Source organism: Tamandua tetradactyla, chromosome 6, assembly GCF_023851605.1.
Source record: "Tamandua tetradactyla isolate mTamTet1 chromosome 6, mTamTet1.pri, whole genome shotgun sequence".
Lineage (NCBI taxonomy): Eukaryota > Metazoa > Chordata > Mammalia > Pilosa > Myrmecophagidae > Tamandua > Tamandua tetradactyla.
The window spans coordinates 5,105,673-5,125,487 of record NC_135332.1 but is presented as its reverse complement, the minus strand read 5'-3'; the positions used below and the strand labels follow the sequence as shown (position 1 = coordinate 5,125,487).

Here is a 19,815-nt window from a genome sequence, read left to right as displayed (position 1 = left end):
TGGGCTGAACAAAAAGAAGAAATAGAAAAACTGAAAAAACAAATCACAGAACTTATGAGAGTGAAGGACAAAGTAGAAAAGATGGAAAAAACAATGGATACCTACAATGGTAGATTTAAAAAGACAGAAGCTAGAATTAGTGAACTGGAGGATGGAACATCTGAATTCCAAAAAGAAACAGAAACTATAGGGAAAAAAATGGAAAAATTTGAACAGGGGATCAGGGAACTGAATGACAATATGAAGCGCACAAATATAAGTGTTGTGGGTGTCCCAGAAGGAGAAGAGAAGGGAAAAGGAGGAGAAAAACTAATGGAAGAAATTATCACTGAAAATTTCCCAATTCTTATGAAAGACCTAAAATTACAGATCCAAGAAGTGCAGCACACCCCAAAGAGAATAGACCCAAATAGGCATTCTCCAAGACACTTACTAGTTAGAATGTCAGAGGTCAAAGAGAAAGAGAGGATCTTGAAAGCAGCAAGAGAAAAACAATCCATCACGTACAAGGGAAACTCAATAAGACTATGTGTAGATTTCTCAGCAGGAACCATGGAAGCTAGAAGACAGTGGGATGATATATTTAAATTACTAAAAGAGAAAAACTGCCAACCAAGACTTCTATATCCAGCAAAATTGTCCTTCAAAAATGAGGGAGAAATTAAAACATTCTCAGACAAAAAGTCACTGAGAGAATTTGTGACCAAGAGACCAGCTCTGCAAGAAATACTAAAGGGAGCACTAGAGTCAGATATGAAAAGACAGAAGAGAGAGGTATGGAGAAGAATGTAGAAAGAAGGAAAATCAGATATGATATATATAATACAAAAGGCAAAATGTTAGAGGAAAATATTATCCAAACAGTAATAACACTAAATGTTAATGGACTGAATTCCCTAATCAAAAGACATAGACTGGCAGAATGGATTAAAAAACAGGATCCTTCTACATGCTGTCTACAGGAAACACATCTTAGACCCAAAGATAAACATAGGTTGAAAATGATAGGTTGGGAAAAGATATTTCATGCAAATAACAACCAGAAAAGAGCAGGAGTAGCTATACTAATATCCAACAAATTAGACTTCAAATGTAAAACAGTTAAAAGAGACAAAGAAGGACACTATCTACTAATAAAAGGAACAATTAAACAAGATGACATAACAATCATAAATATTTATGCACCGAACCAGAATGCCCCAAAATACGTGAGGAATACACTGCAAACACTGAAAAGGGAAATAGACACATATACCATAATAGTTGGAGACTTCAATTCACCACTCTTATCAATGGACAGAACATCTAGACAGAGGATCAATAAAGAAATAGAGAATCTGAATATTACTATAAATGAGCTAGACTTAACAGACATTTATAGGACATTACATCCCACAATAGCAGGATACATCTTTTTCTCAAGTGCTCATGGATCATTCTCAAATACAGACCGTATGCTGGGTCACAAAGCAAGTCTTAACAAATTTAAAAAGATTGAAATCATACACAACACTTTCTCGGATCATAAAGAAATGAAGTTGGAAATCAATAATAGGCGGAGTGCCAGAAAATTCACAAATACGTGGAGGCTCAACAACACACTCTTAAACAACGAGTGGGTCAAAGAAGAAATTGCAAGAGAAATTAGTAAATACCTCGAGGCGAATGAAAACGAAAACACAACATATCAAAACCTATGGGACGGCAGCCGAGCCGCCCGACCTCCCTACCCCCTCTCTCTCTCCGCCGGACCGCCGCGCGGCGCACGCGCCCCGCAGCAGCCGAGCCGCCCGACCTCCCTACCCCCTCTCTCTCTCCGCCGGACCGCCGCGCGGCGCACGCGCCCCGCAGCAGCCGAGCCGCCCGACCTCCCTACCCCCTCTCTACCCCCCTCCTCCCCCTCCTGCTCCGGCTGCTCTCCAACCAACACGGTGCCCTCTTCCCCCGCCTTCACCGTGCTCCTCCGCCACCAGCCTCGACAGCCTTGCCGCCCTCACCTTTCCTCCTCCAGAACAACTACTGGGGGAGTGGAGATAATACAGAGCAGCTCCCGGAGCCACGAGGGAAATCAAAGGGACAGCGTACCCCATCCTGGAACGGCTGACTATCTGGGAGAACCAGCTCCGGTGAGATCACCAAGGGGCACGGGCTTTCCTGGGTGGGACAGCAAGCGACCGGAGTCCCTCCCTTCCACCTTCCCAGGCCAGCTGGTAGAATTGGACAGGCGGTCCCCTTAGGCCGCGGCGGCTGGTGCCCCCACCACACGAGGCCCCCCGGAACAACTGAGATAGTTGGGTCGGAAATCCCCAGACTGCGGAGAACAGTGACCGGGGGATCCCTTCCAAACACGTGACTCCCCCGTCGGCTGGGAGCAGTGCACTCTCCCAGGCTGCGACAGCTGGCGCCCTCCCGCCACGCTTGGTGCCCCGGGCCGACTAGCTAATTTGGCCGGACGCTCTCCTGTGCTGCGACAGCCGGCGACCCTCCCCGCGTTTGGAACCCCGGGCCGGCTGGCATTCTTCCAAGACGCTTCGGTTGCCGAACCTCCCCTACGGCGAGAGTTTTCCAGAGTTGAGGGACCCACAGCAACTTTCGCTGGTGGAACCCACAGACAGGCGTGTGCCACGTGTGCCACCTACTGGGCAGGATAGGAAGAACAGAACCCAGAGACTGCGCAGAAAAATCTTTCAACCTGTGGGGTCGAACACCCGGGGAAATCTGACTAAATGCCCAGACGCCAGCAGAAGATAACGGATCACGCTCAGAAAATTGAACATATGGCCCAGTCAAACGAAGAAACCAATAGTTCAAATGAGATACAGGAGCTGAAACAACTAATGCTGAATATACGAACAGAAATGGAAAACCTCTTCAAAAACGAAATCGATAAATTGAGGGAGGACATGAAGAAGACATGGGCTGAACATAAAGAAGAAATAGAAAAACTGAAAAAACAAATCACAGAACTTATGGAAGTGAAAGATAAAGTAGAAAAGATGGAAAAAACAATGGATACCTACAATGACAGATTTAAAGAAACAGAAGATAGAATTAGTGATTTGGAGGAGGAAACATCTGAACTCCAAAAAGAAACAGAAACTATAGGGAAAAAAATGGAAAAATTTGAACAAGGTATCAGGGAACTCAAGGACAATGTGAACCGTACAAATATACGTGTAGTGGGTATCCCAGAAGGAGAAGAGAAGGGAAAAGGAGGAGAAAAACTAATGGAAGAAATTATCACTGAAAATTTCCCAACTCTTATGAAAGACCTAAAATTACAGATCCAAGAAGTGCAGCGCACCCCAAAGAGATTAGACACAAATAGGCGTTCCCCAAGACACTTACTAGTTAGAATGTCAGAGGTCAAAGAGAAAGAGAGGATCTTGAAGGCAGCGAGAGAAAAACAATCCGTCACATACAAGGGAAACCCAATAAGACTATGTGTAGATTTCTCAGCAGAAACCATGGAAGCTAGAAGACAGTGGGATGATATATTTAAGTTACTAAAAGAGAAAAACTGCCAGCCAAGACTCCTATATCCAGCAAAATTGTCCTTCAAAAATGAGGGAGAATTTAAAACATTCTCAGACAAAAAGTCACTAAGAGAATTTGTGACCAAGAGACCAGCTTTGCAAGAAATACTAAAGGAAGCACTAGAGTCAGATACAAAAAGACAGAAGAGAGAGACATGGAGAAAAGTGTAGAAAGAAGGAAAGACAGATATGATATATATAATACAAAAGGCAAAATGGTAGAGGAAAATATTATCCAAACAGTAATAACTCTAAATGTCAATGGACTGAATTCCCCAATTAAAAGACATAGACTGGCAGAATGGATTAAAAAACAGGATCCTTCTATATGCTGTCTACAGGAAACACATCTTAGACCCAAAGATAAATATAGGTTGAAAGTGAAAGGTTGGGAAAAGATATTTCATGCAAACAACAACCAGAAAAGAGCAGGAGTGGCTATACTAATATCCAACAAATTAGACTTCAAATGTAAAACAGTTAAAAGAGACAAAGAAGGACACTATATACTAATAAAAGGAACAATTAAACAAGAAGACATAACAATCATAAATATTTACGCACCGAACCAGAATGCCCCAAAATACGTGAGGAATACACTACAAACACTGAAAAGGGAAATAGACACATATACCATAATAGTTGGAGACTTCAATTCACCACTCTCATCAATGGACAGAACATCTACACAGAGGATCAATAAAGAAATAGAGAACCTGAATATTACTATAAATGAACTTGACTTAACAGACATTTATAGGACATTACATCCCACAACAGCAGGATACACCTTTTTTTCAAGTGCTCATGGATCATTCTCAAAGATAGACCATATGCTGGGTCACAAAGCAAGTCTTAACAAATTTAAAAAGATTGAAATCATACACAACACTTTCTCGGATCATAAAGGAATGAAGTTGGAAATCAATAATAGGCGGAGAGCCAGAAAATTCATAAATACATGGAGGCTCAACAACACACTCTTAAACAACAAGTGGGTCAAAGAAGAAATTGCAAGAGAAATTAGTAAATACCTAGAGGCAAATGAAAATGAAGACACAACATATCAAAACTTATGGGACGCAGCAAAGGCAGTGCTAAGAGGGAAATTTATTGCCCTAAATGCCTATATCGGAAAAGAAGAAAAGGCAAAAATTCAGGAATTAACTGTCCACTTGGAAGAACTGGAGAAAGAACAGCAAACTAACCCCAAAGCAAGCAAAAGGAAAGAAATAACAAAGATTAGAGCAGAAATAAATGAAATTGAAAACATGAAAACAATAGAGAAAATCAATAAGACCAGAAGTTGGTTCTATGAGAAAATCAATAAGATTGATGGGCCCTTAGCAAGACTGACAAAAAGAAGAAGAGAGAGGATGCAAATAAATAAGATCAGAAATGGAAGAGGAGACATAACTACTGACCTCACAGAAATAAAGGAGGTAATAACAGGATACTATGAACAACTTTACGCTAATAAATACAACAATTTAGAAGAAATGGACAGGTTCCTGGAAAGACATGAACAACCAACTTTGACTCAAGAAGAAATAGACGACCTCAACAAACCAATCACAAGTAAAGAGATTGAATTAGTTATTCAAAACCTCCCTAAAAAGAAAAGTCCAGGACCAGACGGCTTCACATGTGAATTCTATCAAACATTCCAGAAAGAATTAGTACCTACTCTCCTCAAACTCTTCAACATAATCGAAGTGGAGGGAAAACTACCTAATTCATTCTATGAAGCCAACATCACCCTCATACCAAAACCAGGCAAAGATATTACAAAAAAAGAAAACTACAGACCAATCTCTCTAATGAATACAGATGCAAAAATCCTCAATAAAATTCTAGCAAATCGTATCCAGCAACACATTAAAAGAATTATACATCATGACCAAGTAGGATTCATCCCAGGTATGCAAGGATGGTTCAACATAAGAAAATCAATTAATGTAATACACCATATCAACAAATCAAAGCAGAAAAATCACATGATCATCTCAATTGATGCAGAGAAGGCATTTGACAAGATTCAACATCCTTTCCTGCTGAAAACACTTCAAAAGATAGGAATACAAGGGAACTTCCTTAAAATGATAGAGGGAATATATGAAAAACCCACAGCTAATATCATCCTCAATGGGGAAAAATTGAAAACTTTCCCCCTAAGATCAGGAACAAGACAAGGATGTCCACTATCACCACTATTATTCAACATTGTGTTGGAAGTTCTAGCCAGAGCAATTAGGCAAGAAAAAGAAATACAAGGCATCAAAATTGGAAAGGAAGAAGTAAAACTATCACTGTTTGCAGAAAATACCTAGGAATAAATTTAACCAAAGAGACAAAAAACCTATATAAAGAAAACTACAAAAAACTGTTAAAAGAAATCACAGAAGACCTAAATAGATGGAAGGGCGTACCGTGTTCATGGATTGGAAGACTAAATATAGTTAAGATGTCAATCCTACCTAAATTGATTTACAGATTCAATGCAATACCAATCAAAATCCCAACAACATATTTTTCAGAAATAGAAAAACCAATAAGCAAATTTATCTGGAAGGGCAGGGTACCCCGAATTGCTAAAAACATCTTGAGGAAAAAAAACGAAGCTGGAGGTCTCGCGCTGCCTGACTTTAAGGCATATTATGAAGCCACAGTGGTCAAAACAGCATGGTATTGGCATAAAGATAGATATATCGACCAATGGAATCGAATAGAGTGCTCAGATATAGACCCTCTCATCTATGGACATTTGATCTTTGATAAGGCAGTCAAGCCAACTCACCTGGGACAGAACAGTCTCTTCAATAAATGGTGCCTAGAGAACTGGATATCCATATGCAAAAGAATGAAAGAAGACCCATCTCTCACACCCTATACAAAAGTTAACTCAAAATGGATCAAAGATCTAAACATTAGGTCTAAGACCATAAAACAGTTAGAGGAAAATGTTGGGAGATATCTTATGGATCTTACAACTGGAGGTGGTTTTATGGACCTTAAACCTAAAGCAAGAACACTGAAGAAGGAAATAAATAAATGGGAGCTTCTCAAAATTAAACACTTTTGTGCATCAAAGAACTTCATCAAGAAAGTAGAAAGACAGCCTACACAATGGGAGACAATATTTGGAAATGACATATCAGATAAGGGTCTAGTATCCAGAATTTATAAAGAGATTATTCAACTCAACAACAAAAAGACAGCCAACCCAATTACAAAATGGGAAAAAGACTTAAACAGACACCTACCAGAAGAAGAAATACGGATGGCCAAGAGGCACATGAAGAGATGCTCAATGTCCCTGGCCATTAGAGAAATGCAAATCAAAACCACAATGAGATATCATCTCACACCCACCAGAATGGCCATTATCAACAAAACAGAAAATGACAAGTGCTGGAGAGGATGCGGAGAAAGAGGCACACTTATTCACTGTTGGTGGGAATGTCAAAGGGTGCAACCACTGTGGAAGGCAGTTTGGCGGTTCCTCAAAAAGCTGAATATAGAATTGCCATACGACCCAGCAATACCATTGCTAGGTATCTACTCAAAGGACTTAAGGGCAAAGACACAAACGGACATTTGCACACCAATGTTTATAGCAGCGTTATTTACAATTGCAAAGAGATGGAAACAGCCAAAATCTCCATCAACAGAAGAGTGGCTAAACAAACTGTGGTATATACATACGATGGAATATTATGCAGCTTTAAGACAAGATAAACTTGTGAACCATGTAATAACATGGATGGACCTAGAGAATATTATGCTGAGTGAATCCAGCCAAAAACTAAAGGACAAATACTGTATGGTCCCACTGTTGTGAACGGACATTCGAGAATAAACTTGAAATATGTCATTGGCAACAGAGTTCAGCAGGAGTTAGAAACAGGGTAAGACAATGGGTAATTGAAGCTGAAGGGATACAGATTGTGCAACAGGACTAGATACAAAAACTCAAAAATGGACAGCACAATAATACCTAATTGTAAAGTAATCATGTTAAAATACTGAATGAAGCTGCATCTGAGCTATAGGGTTTTTTTTTGTTTTTGTTTGCTTGTTGGTTTGTTTGTTGTTGTTGTTTTTTACTATTACTACTACTTTTATTTCTTTTCTTTATATTGACATTTTATATCTTTAAAAAAAAAAAAAAAAAAAAAAAAAACCTATGGGATGCAGCAAAGGCAGTGCTAAGAGGGAAATTTATTGCCCTAAATGCCTATATCGGAAAAGAAGAAAAGGCAAAAATTCAGGAATTAACTGTCCACTTGGAAGAACTGGAGAAAGAACAGCAAACTAACCCCAAAGCAAGCAAAAGGAAAGAAATAACAAAGATTAGAGCAGAAATAAATGAAATTGAAAACATGAAAACAATAGAGAAAATCAATAAGACCAGAAGTTGGTTCTATGAGAAAATCAATAAGATTGATGGGCCCTTAGCAAGACTGACAAAAAGAAGAAGAGAGAGGATGCAAATAAATAAGATCAGAAATGGAAGAGGAGACATAACTACTGACCTCACAGAAATAAAGGAGGTAATAACAGGATACTATGAACAACTTTACGCTAATAAATACAACAATTTAGATGAAATGGACAGGTTCCTGGAAAGACATGAACAACCAACTTTGATTCAAGAAGAAATAGATGACCTCAACAAACCAATCACAAGTAAAGAAATTGAATCAGTCACTCAAAAGCTTCCTAAAAAGAAAAGTCCAGGACCAGACGGCTTCACATCTGAATTCTATCAAACATTCCAGAAAGAATTAGTACCTACTCTCCTCAAACTCTTCAAAAAAATCGAAGTGGAGGGAAAGCTACCTAATTCATTCTATGAAGTCAACATCACCCTCATACCAAAACCAGGCAAAGATATTACAAAAAAAGAAAACTACAGACCAATATCTCTAATGAATATAGATGCAAAAATCCTCAACAAAATTCTAGCAAATCGTATCCAACAACACATTAAAAGAATTATACATCATGACCAAGTAGGATTCATCCCAGGCATGCAAGGATGGTTCAACATAAGAAAATCAATTACTGTAATACATCATATCAACAAATCAAGCAGAAAAATCACATGATCATCTCAATTGATGCAGAGAAGGCATTTGACAAGATTCAACATCCTTTCCTGTTGAAAACACTTCGAAAGATAGGAATACAAGGGAACTTCCTTAAAATGATAGAGGGAATATATGAAAAACCCACAGCTAATATCATCCTCAATGGGGAAAAATTGAAAACTTTCCCCCTAAGATCAGGAATAAGACAAGGATGTCCACTATCACCACTATTATTCAACATCGTGTTGGAGGTTCTAGCCAGAGCAATTAGACAAGAAAAAGAAATACAAGGCATCAAAATTGGAAAGGAAGAAGTAAAACTATCACTGTTTGCAGACGATATGATACTATACGTCAAAAACCCAGAAAAATCCACAACAAAACTACTAGAGCTAATAAATGAGTACAGCAAAGTAGCAGGTTACAAGATCAACATTCAAAAATCTGTAGCATTTCTATACACTAGTAATGAACAAGCCGAGGGGGAAATCAAGAAACGAATCCCATTTACAATTGCAACTAAAAGAATAAAATACCTAGGAATAAATTTAACTAAAGAGACAAAAAATCTATACAAAGAAAACTACAAAAAACTGTTAAAAGAAATCACAGAAGACCTAAATAGATGGAAGGGCATACCGTGTTCATGGATTGGAAGACTAAAGATAGTTAAGATGTCAATCCTACCTAAATTGATCTACAGATTCAATGCAATACCAATCAAAATCCCAACAACTTATTTTTCAGAAATAGAAAAACCAATAAGCAAATTTATCTGGAAGGGCAGGGTGCACCGAATTGCTAAAAGTATCTTGAGGAAAAAAAACGAAGCTGGAGGTCTCACACTGCCGGACTTTAAGGCATATTATGAAGCCACAGTGGTCAAAACAGCATGGTATTGGCATAAAGATAGAGATATCGACCAATGGAATCGAATCGAGTGCTCAGATATAGACCCTCTCATCTATGGACATTTGATCTTTGATAAGGCAGTCAAGCCAACTCACCTGGGACAGAACAGTCTCTTCAATAAATGGTGCCTAGAGAACTGGATATCCATATGCAAAAGAATGAAAGAAGACCCGTATCTCACACCCTATACAAAAGTTAACTCAAAATGGATCAAAGATCTAAACATTAGGTCTAAGACCATAAAACGGTTAGAGGAAAATGTAGGGAGATATCTTATGAAACTTACAATTGGAGGCGGTTTTATGGACCTTAAATCTAAAGCAAGAGCACTGAAGAAAGAAAGAAAGAAATGGGAGCTCCTCAAAATTAAACACTTTTGTGCATCAAAGAACTTCATCAAGAAAGTAGAAAGACAGCCTACACAATGGGAGACAATATTTGGAAACGACATATCAGATAAAGGTCTAGTATCCAGAATTTATAAAGAGATTGTCCAACTCAACAACAAAAAGACAGCCAACCCAATTACAAAATGGGAAAAAGACTTGAACAGACACCTTTCAGAAGAGGAAATACAAATGGCCAAAAGGCACATGAAGAGATGCTCAATGTCCCTGGCCATTAGAGAAATGCAAATCAAAACCACAATGAGATATCATCTCACACCCACCAGAATGGCCATCATCAACAAAACAGAAAATGACAAGTGCTGGAGAGGATGTGGAGAAAGAGGCACACTTATCCACTGTTGGTGGGAATGTCAAATGGTGCAACCACTGTGGAAGTGCAGTTTGGCAGTTCCTCAAAAAACTGAATATAGAATTGCCATACAACCCCGCAATACCATTGCTAGGTATCTACTCAAAGGACTTAAGGGCAAAGACACAAATGGACATTTGCACACCAATGTTTATAGCAGCGTTATTTACAATTGCAAAGAGACGGAAACAGCCAAAATGTCCATCAACAGACGAGTGGCTAAACAAACTGTGGTATATACATACGGTGGAATATTATGCAGCTTTAAGACAGAATAAACTTATGAAGCATGTAATAACATGGATGGACCTAGAGAACATTATGCTGAGTGAGTCTAGCCAAAAACTAAAGGACAAATACTGTATGGTCCCACTGATGTGAACCGACATTCGAGAATAAACTTGGAATATGTCATTGGTAACAGAGACCAGCAGGAGTTAGAAACAGGGTAAGATAATGGGTAATTGGAGCTGAAGGGATACAGACTGTGCAACAGGACTAGATACAAAAACTCAAAAATGGACAGCACAATAATACCTAATTGTCAAGTAATCATGTTAAAACACTGAATGAAGCTGCATCTGAGCTATAGGTTTTTTTTTTTTTTTGGTCTGTTTGTTTGTTTGTGTCTTTTTTTTTTACTATTATTATTATTTTTATTTTTTTCTCTATATTAACATTCTATATCTTTTTCTGTTGTTTTGCTAGTTCTTTTCCTAAATCTATGCAAATGTACTAAGAAATGATAATCATGCATCTATGTGATGATGTTAAGAATTACTGATTGCATATGTAGAATGGAGTGATTTCTAAATGTTGTGTTAATTTCTTTTTTTCTTTAATTAATTTAAAAAAATGTAAAAAAAACCCATTTCAGTTCAGTGGGGGGAACACGGCGAGGCAGGAGTGGGTTGAAGAGGGAATGAAAGGTAAAGAAGTAGAGACAGCTGGTGTAGACACTTTCCAAGAAGTTTGTCCATGAACAGGAACAGAAAAATAGGTTGATGGATGAAGGGAGGTGTGGAGCCAGGAAGGTAGTTTTTGTCATTACTGATGTTATTTTAAAAGTGGGAGACACTGAAGCCTGCTCATAGCTTGATAGAGAGAGAAGTTAACTAGGGAATGAGCTTCTAGGGAAGGCAGGAGGGATTGAGGTCCTGAGCCCAAGTGGAGGGCCTGGGGTTTTTGTGTTTGTGTGTGTTTTTAATGCAGTTTTATTGAGATATCTTCAGATACCATACAATCCCACCAAAGTATACAATCAATGGCTCATAGTACCATCACATAGTTGTGCATTCATCATCACAATCAATTTTAGCACATTTTCATCACTTCTGAAAAAATTAGATTAAAAAAAGAAAACCCAAAACTTCCCATACCCTTATACCCCCACCCACCCATTATTGACCCCTAGTATTAGTGTGGTACATTTGTTACTCTTGATGAAAAAATATGATGTTACAGCTATACTGTCAATATAGTCCATAGTTTCCAATAGGTACATTTTTTCCCCATATACCACTCTACTATTAAGTCCTTGTACAGTGTTGTAATTTGTTCTAGCAAGTGAAAGGACTTTTTTTACATCTGAACAGTTGATCACAGGTATCACCCACCCTAAGACTGACAGTTATACATTCCCATGTTTTAACTTCTAGCTTTCCTTCTGGTGGCATACATGACTCTAAACTTCCCCTGTCACTCCCATCCACACCCAAGTCAGGACTGTTAATGATGCCCACAAAAACATGCTACCATCCCCTCTATCCATTTCCAAACATTCAAGTTCAACTTAATTAAAAATTCTGCACATATTAACAACTGCCCCCCCCATTCCCTAGTTTATTCTATCTCCTGGTAACCTATATTCTAGATTATATGTCTATGAGTGTGCTGGTTTGAAGGGATGTATGCCCCCTAGAAAAGCCATGTTTTAATCAAAATCCCATTTCATAAAGGTAGAATAATCCCTATTCAATACTGTATGTTTGAAACTGTAATCAGATCATCTCCCTGGATGATGTGATTTAGTCAACAGTTAGGGGACATCATGTCTCCACCCAGTTGGGTGGGTCTTGATTGGTTTACTGGAGTCCTATAAAAGAGGAAACATTTTGGAGAATAAGAGATTCGGAGAGAGCAGAGAATGCTGCAGCACCTCAAAGCAGAGTCTATCAGCCAGCACTTTGGAGACAAAGAAGGAAAATGCCTCCTGGGGAGCTTCGTGAAACAGGAAACCAGAAGAAGAAGATAGCAGATGACTCCGTGCTCGCCATGTGCCCATCCAGATGAGAGAGGAACCCTGACTGTGTTCACCACGTGCCCTTCCACTTGAGAGAGAAACTCTGAACTTTATTGGCCTTCTTGAACTGAGGTATCTTTCCCTGGATGCCTTAGATTGGACATTTCTATAGACTTGTTTTAACTGGGACATTTTCTCAGCCTTAGAACTGAAAACTAGCAACTCATTAAATTCCCCTTTTTAAAAGACATTCCGTTTCTGGTATATTGCATTCCGGCTGCTAGCCAACTAGAACAATGAGTTTACATATTATAATTAGGTCATATTAATGAGATCATACAATAGTTGTCTTTTTGTGTCTGACAGTTCATTCAACGGAATGTTCTCAAAGTTCATTCGTGTTGTCATGTGCTTCAGGACTTCATTCCTTCCACCTCTGGATAGTTTTCTATGGAATGGATAGACCACATTTTATTTATTCATTCATCAGTTGATGGACACTTGGGTTGTTTCCATCTTTTAGGGCCTGGTTTTTGATGATGATGATGATGATGATTCTGTTTTAACAAGATGAGAAAAGGAGATGGGAGCAGTGGAGAAAATTCTGGAGATTTGACAGTTCTTGAACACCCATGTTTTCTCAATGAAGGATAAGGCAGGGTCATCAGCTGGAAGTATCATGGGGAGGAGTGGGGAAGGAAGAGTGTTGAAGAGAGAAGAGAAAACCTGAAATAGTTGCTCTCAAAAAAAGTGAGAAAATGAACCTGCCAGAGAAACCTGTACTTTCTGGGCAGATTTATAAACCTGGAGTTTGTAGCCACAAATTCAACGTGAAGCCAGCCAGGCCGTGTCTTTTCTCTAGCAACAGGCAGCTGCTCAGTGCTGACTCAATAAAAGCAGAGCTGAGGATGTGCAGGCTGGGGTTTCCCAGGAGTGCGATGGAAGGACAGAGAAGACCAGGAGTTGAAGGTGTTGGCAAGGGCAGGAGTATAATGCTGGAGAGTATAATTGAGGCTAGAGAAGGAGGGAGGTGACCTCAGAAGGGGTCTGATAGAGAGGGAGGAAGTCCAGGGTCAAAGTACGGAGTACATGAAGAAGTCCAAGGATTATAGCACCCAAGGGGGAGAGAGGAGTGTCTGTGGCGGTGCTATCAGAGGTGATAGGGCTTCTGATTATGATTTAGGTTCGGGGTGCACTTAAAGGAGAAAGGCGCTGGAGTGGAGTATCCCACTAGTTCATTTGTTCATTAATTCATTCAATAAGCTCTTATTGAGCACTAGGCACATAGCTGACACAAAGCAGGGGCTGACCCAGTTGTCCAGGGTGCCAAGGGAGGACTTCCTGGAGGAGGTGGTTCTTGGGCAGGTTGAGTCTAGAAGGATGAATTGAAGCTTTTCACGGACACAAAGAAGAAGGATACTTCAGGAGGCGGGCAGCCCTGAGCAAAGGAACAGGGTGGGAAACAGCTTGGCCCATTTGTGAAATTGAAGGTAGCATGGCCAGAGGGCAGGTGCACAGGGGAACCAGAATAGCATGGCGACAAGGGAGGGATGGATGATGGGCAGCCTTCAGAGCCATGCAGAGGAGTTTGAACATAACTATTAAGCAGTGGGAGGGCAGTGAAGGAGTTAAGCAAGATTTGTGGTTCCAGAAATGTAAAGGGTGAGCTGGAGTGGAGCTGCAGGGCGGGCAGGAGGTAGGGAGGCGGGTGGGAGGTTATTTGAAGAGAGCAGGTGAGGGGTGAAAGAGCAGCAGCAGCCACGGTGGATGGAGAGGCGGGGGCAGATGCTGGGGAGGATCAGCAGAGCTGGGGAACTGACTTCTGGTACCGCCAGGATGCTTCTAGCAGCCTCGACCTGGCCAATGGGGGCAGCTGTTCCCTCACTCCGCAAGCAGTCCGGGCATGAGGTGGCTTCAGGGTTGGTGAAGAGGACAGGAGGAGAGGGGTTTAGGATGTAGGGGCGTGGAGTCCCGCTGGGGGCCTGCTGGAGAACAGCAGGAGGAGGCGCCAGGTGGGCTGTGGCGTCTGTGGGTCCGGGGCTCCCGGGAGGGCCCCGGTGGAGAGGAGGCCCGGGAGCGGCCAACGGCCTGGGAACAGACATGCGCCAACATGCCGGCCCCGGACTCAGCGGTGACCCAGCCCGGGCCGCTGGGGCCTTAAGTGGGGAAGACAAATCAACAGACAACCCCAGGAGCAGGGAACTGACTACGGTTGTAGGAAGGGCTGTGGCTGCACATGAGACGCAGCCCCGACCGCACGCATCTGGGGCCACCAGGGCAGCGGGAACACATGTGGCAGTCTGTCCCCATGGGTGTGCACTGGGCAGAGAGCCCGGGGCTGCAAACCAGGCCCCGGTGAACCCGCGTCTTCAGGGACAGGGCAGGGGGCGCATCCGAGCGGGGCGGGAAGAGCGCCGGAGGGGCGGGCGGCGAGGGAAGCGGGTGAGCGTTGGGAGGCGCTGGGGAGGAGCCAGGAAGGTCAGCAGGGAAACCAGTGGGTCCCTCCGCAGGAGCCACTGGGGGCTCAGGTGAGAGGTGCTGCCAAGGGGCGCTGGGGATGGGAGCCAGACTGTGCGACTCTGCTTTTGGGGGTCCCTTTCTGTTCCTGTGAAGGGGAGAATGGGCAGTGTACTCAGAGCCGGGGATTGCTGACAAGCAAGAGTTGTGACCTGGGTGGGTGAGGAGCCGTGGGTCCCTCCAAGGCCACCTTGCACAGCCGTGTCTTCCATTGGAGGGCGGAGGATGGGCATTGGGGCTGGGGGAGGTTCTGTGATGGGGATGAAGGTGGCAAGGTGTATGACAGGCTGTGGAAAGCGGTGGGGGGTTCAGGCTGGGCAAATGTGCGTGTGCACGTGTGTGTGTGTGTGTGTGTGTGCATGCCCACGCTTACGTCGGGGCCAATGAGCAGCTGAGGGACGGGGTGGGCGGGAGCGAGTAGAACCATCCCTGGGAAACACTAGCCCTGGCTCACGGCTGGGGTGGGGAGCAGCTGGGGAGCCGTCCCGGTGGGAGTGGCCGGCTCTGCCCAAAGCCTCCCGCCTCTCCCCGCCACCCTCCCCACCTGCTGACCCAACCTGAGGCGCTGGCCGGGGCAGAGGCGCTGCAGCGAGCATCTGGGCTGCTGTGAGAGGGCTGCCCCCCACCCAAACTCCAATCCAGGGGTCCCTGTGGTGGCGGGGTGGCTCCAGGAGGACCCGGCGGTGGCCGTGTGTGACTGGGCTGCAGTGGTTTCCCTGAGCCCACTTGCAGATGTGGGTCATTCCCCACACTGGCGACCAGTGCGACCCACCACCTCCGGGGCACAGAGAACAGGCTCAGGAGGGTCGGGCCGCAGTGGGGAGACCGAGGGTCTGGCCCAGGAGACACAAGGCCTCAGACAAGTTCTCACAGGCCTCGAGGCTCCCCCATTCAGTTCATGCAGGGACCATTAGCCAAAAGTGGTGCCTGGGAGCCCTCATCCTGCCCCCATTTTGGAACTGTCTGTCTCCTTGTCTCCCGTCTTCTTATTGTATCCTCCCTTCCATGTCAGCCTCTGAAGGCTGCCCTTCATGGCCCCACTCGCACACCCTGAATCAGCTCCCTGCTTGCCTAGTGGGCGAGGTCCCACAGGGGGAGATGTTCGGTGCCTCAGCAGGGCTCCTTCCCTCTCCCACTTCAGCCAAGCTTCCCTAAAGCTCTGGAAAGGGGATGCTGGAGCCCCACATCTTCCTTTTCCCTTCCCTCCAGGTTGGAGATGGCAAATAGGGGCATAGGTATCACATTCTGCCCTCCTGTGCCCCTGGCAGGCATCACTAATCAATATCAGCAGTCTCTCTCACTGCATCTGCTCTGCCCCATCTCCAGGCAGCCTGTACCAGTCGATCCAAGTCCACCCTCAGGATGAAATCCATGTGCCACTCCTGCCTTAGTCTGATCCCACCAACCCACCAATCCACTGGGGGTGATCCCTCACCCCAGCCCATCCCTCTGGGCCTGCTACCACAGTTCACCCTTGACTCCCTCCCACCCCACTGTGAGGTAGGGGTTATGTGGGCACAGACAGCTGTGGTTCTCTCTCTGTCCCTGCAGGCTGAAGCCACACAGTTCCTAGAGTTTGGGCCCAGGAGGTGGTGGAGGGCACTGGGGCTTTGGCCCCAAATCTCTACAGCCAGCCGAAGAAGATCTAGCAGCCGTCAGGTTTGCTGTCAGTCCTGAAGACAGCAGATCCCACTGCTGGGGGAAGTGCAGCATGGGGCAGGGGTAGGGGGGATGCCCCTGTGTCCAGCCCCCTGTAGTAGCAGCAGCAGCAGCCAGGCCTTGGAAGCACATCTCCAAATCCAGGCAGGGCCTGTGCACCGACCTCCCCAGCCTGCCCTTGGCCAGGCAGGAGGCCAGGGGGGACCGCAGGCCCAGGGCGGGGTGGCCCCCCAGTCCCCCACGGATTGCCCGCTGCAGCTGCCCCGGCCGTCCGCCACCCTCCTGGCCCCTGAGCCCAGGATGCAAGGATGGCCAGGCCATCTCTGCCCACCCTGGTGCCTCTGGGCCCCGAGTGCCTGCGCCCCTTCACCCGGGAGTCCCTGGCGGCCATAGAACGGCGGGCAGCGGAGAAGGAGGCCCAGCAGCTGCGGAACAAGCAGATGGAGATCGAGGAGCCCGAAGAGAAACCACGCAGCGACCTGGAGGCCGGCAAGAACCTGCCCCTCATCTACGGGGACCCTCCGCCGGAGGTCATCGGCATCCCCCTGGAGGACCTGGACCCCTACTACAGCGACAAGAAGGTCCGGGCCTGGAAGGGTTCCCTCTGCCTGTCTGTCCGTGGCCCATGTGTCTGTCTGTCCCTAGGCCTCACAGGCTCTCTCCCTGCCTCAGACCTTCATCGTGCTCAACAAGGGCAAGGCCATCTTCCGCTTCTCCGCCACGCCCGCTCTCTACCTGCTGAGCCCCTTCAGCGTGGTCCGGCGTGGCGCCATCAAGGTGCTCATCCACTCATATCCTGCCCCGGAGGGGCACGTGGGCGCGGGGCTGGGAGCTGGGGGTCCGGGGGGGCAGAGCGGGGTGCTCTGGGCGAGAGGAGCCTCCGTCTGCCTCCCCTTCCCACCTGCCCCCTGACTTTCCTTGACCGTGACGCCAACGCTGTTCAGCATGTTCATCATGGTCACCATCCTGTCCAACTGCGTGTTCATGACCATGAGCAACCCGCCGCCCTGGTCCAAGGACGTGGAGTAAGTCTCCCCCCACCCCGGGGCGCCGGGCCTCTGAGGACGCTGTCCTCCGGGAGGATGCAGCCGTCATCCGGGTCCTCGGCGCCCGTCATCCGGGTCCTCGGCGCCCGGGCGGCTCGTCTCCTCTCTGCGACCCCGCCCCCCGGGAGACTCGCCCCGCCCCCCGCCCGCACCCCACCCGGACGTGACCTCTCCCGACAGGTACACCTTCACAGGCATCTACACCTTTGAGTCCCTCATCAAGATGCTGGCCCGAGGCTTCTGCATCGACGACTTCACATTCCTCCGGGACCCTTGGAATTGGCTGGACTTTAGCGTCATCATGATGGCGTGAGCAGGGCCCCAGGGCAGCCTGGGGCTGCGGGGGTGAGGGAAAGGGGCCAGGCCTCAAAGAGGGCAGCTGCTTGGGCCAACCCCCGCAGAAGGGCAGATGGCAGAGGCCACCCGGTCCATGGGGCGGGTTGTGAACTGCACAGTTCCAGGAGCTGCCGCCTGCAGGGTCTCGTTCTGAAGCTCTCCTGATGCCCCTCCACGTCTAGCCACGGTGGCTCCCCTTGACACTCCCACCCCCAGCTCCTGCAGGCTTTCCCAACTCTCAGGCCCCAAGAGGAACCCTGGGGGGAGGGGATGCCCCCCAGCACCCTGTGGTCACCCCCACTATGAGGAATCCTTGGGAATCCGGGCCTGGAAAAGCCCCTATTTCTGCCCTACAATCCATCCCCCCACACACACCCAGGTACCTGACCGAGTTCGTGGACTTGGGCAACATCTCAGCCCTGAGGACCTTCCGGGTGCTGCGGGCACTGAAAACCATCACGGTCATCCCAGGTACCCGGGAGGCGCAGGGACCCTCTGCCTGGACCAACACCCCGCCCCAAGCCCCACCCCACCCCCGCCCCACGCCCCCATGCCAAGCCTGCAACCCCATCCTCGATTCTGGGAGCCTGACCTGGGGTCACAGCACTCCCGGCTGTGTGCACACAGGGCCCACTCTAAAGGCTGGCACAGGGGGACCCCCAGGGCCAGAGAGGCGAAGGGGCCCCTGCAGAGAGATGAGTGATTGAGAGGCAGCCAGGAAGGTGGCTGAGTGCAGGGACCCTAGATCGACTCTCTCCTCTTCCACTTCCTCACTGTGGTTTGAACCCCTGTGCCTCAGTTTCCTTACTGTGAAATGTGGGTGAACATAGCCTCCTCCCCACAAAGGGTTGTTATGAGAATTAATGTCTCAACATCTTTAAGGCGCTTGGAACAGCACCAGGCACAGAGTCTGTGATTTGTTAGTGTGTGTTCAATAGAAGAAGCAAACTGGCCCGAACAGCAACCTCCCCTGGAGAGAGACACACAGAGCAAACCAGTGCAGAGAGCCCCAGCCCTCGGGACTCAGTCAGGAGTAGTGGGGCCAGGACAATTCCAAAGTAACGTACCAAGAAACACAAAACAGAGTCCCAAAGCATGCGCATAGGTCTTTGTTGTGATTGTGGATTGAGGCTCACACTTACCTAACCTTGTGTCACCCCTCATCCGCCTGCCAGTAGGATCCACTCCTTCACGTTCTCCCGTTCCACATTATGGAAGACTCAGAGACCTGGAGAGAAAGAGGCAGAGAGACCTTGAGGAACTCGAGGGGGTGGGGGAGTGGAGGTGGCAGGAACAGGCAGGAGATATGGAGGATTCCAAGGTGTGAATGGGCATGGATGACTTTTATTCTTGCAGGTCAGGAATCATGGGTGATACTTCTACGTCACTCTAGAATTCTTTCCTATATTTTCAAAATGAAGTATAATCCAGTGGGAAAATAGGGTGGGGGTGGGGGAAAGCATTCTGGTTCGTTAAAGCTGCCGGAATGCAATATGCCAGAAATTGGGTTGGCTTAAAGGGAATTTATTAGTTTGCAAGTTTATAGTTCTAAGGCCATAAAAATTGTCCAAATTAAGGCATCCAAAAGATACCTTGACTGAAGGAAGGCTGATGGGTCCAGAACCCCTCTGTCAGCTGGGAAGGCACGCAGCTGGTGTCTGCTGGGGTTTTTGGCTTCTGGTTTCAAACAGCTTCCCTGGGGGTATTTACTTTCT

The 19,815-nt window shown here is 45.9% G+C and overlaps 1 protein-coding gene and 1 long non-coding RNA gene across 5 annotated transcripts in view; one reads left to right on the top strand and one right to left on the bottom strand.

The window, feature by feature from the left end:
• LOC143687010 (uncharacterized) overlaps positions 1-19,815 on the bottom strand; it is a 30,734-nt gene that overhangs the window by 9,428 nt on the left and 1,491 nt on the right. The window contains exon 2 of the long non-coding RNA XR_013177354.1: positions 19,243-19,328. This is a non-coding gene — a long non-coding RNA (uncharacterized LOC143687010). The remainder of the gene's footprint in view (positions 1-19,242; positions 19,329-19,815) is intronic.
• SCN4A (sodium voltage-gated channel alpha subunit 4) overlaps positions 17,027-19,815 on the top strand; it is a 29,833-nt gene continuing 27,044 nt past the window's right edge. Inside the window, exons 1-5 of one of the 4 annotated variants that reach the window (XM_077163573.1) lie at positions 17,027-17,299; positions 17,391-17,509; positions 17,654-17,743; positions 17,945-18,073; positions 18,480-18,571. In XM_077163573.1, coding sequence (XP_077019688.1) covers positions 17,027-17,299; positions 17,391-17,509; positions 17,654-17,743; positions 17,945-18,073; positions 18,480-18,571 — 703 coding nt within the window. Of the gene's footprint in view, positions 17,300-17,390; positions 17,510-17,556; positions 17,744-17,944; positions 18,110-18,479; positions 18,572-19,815 lie in introns of those variants that run through there. The other 3 variants (XM_077163571.1, XM_077163570.1, XM_077163572.1) reach the window with 3 other exon arrangements.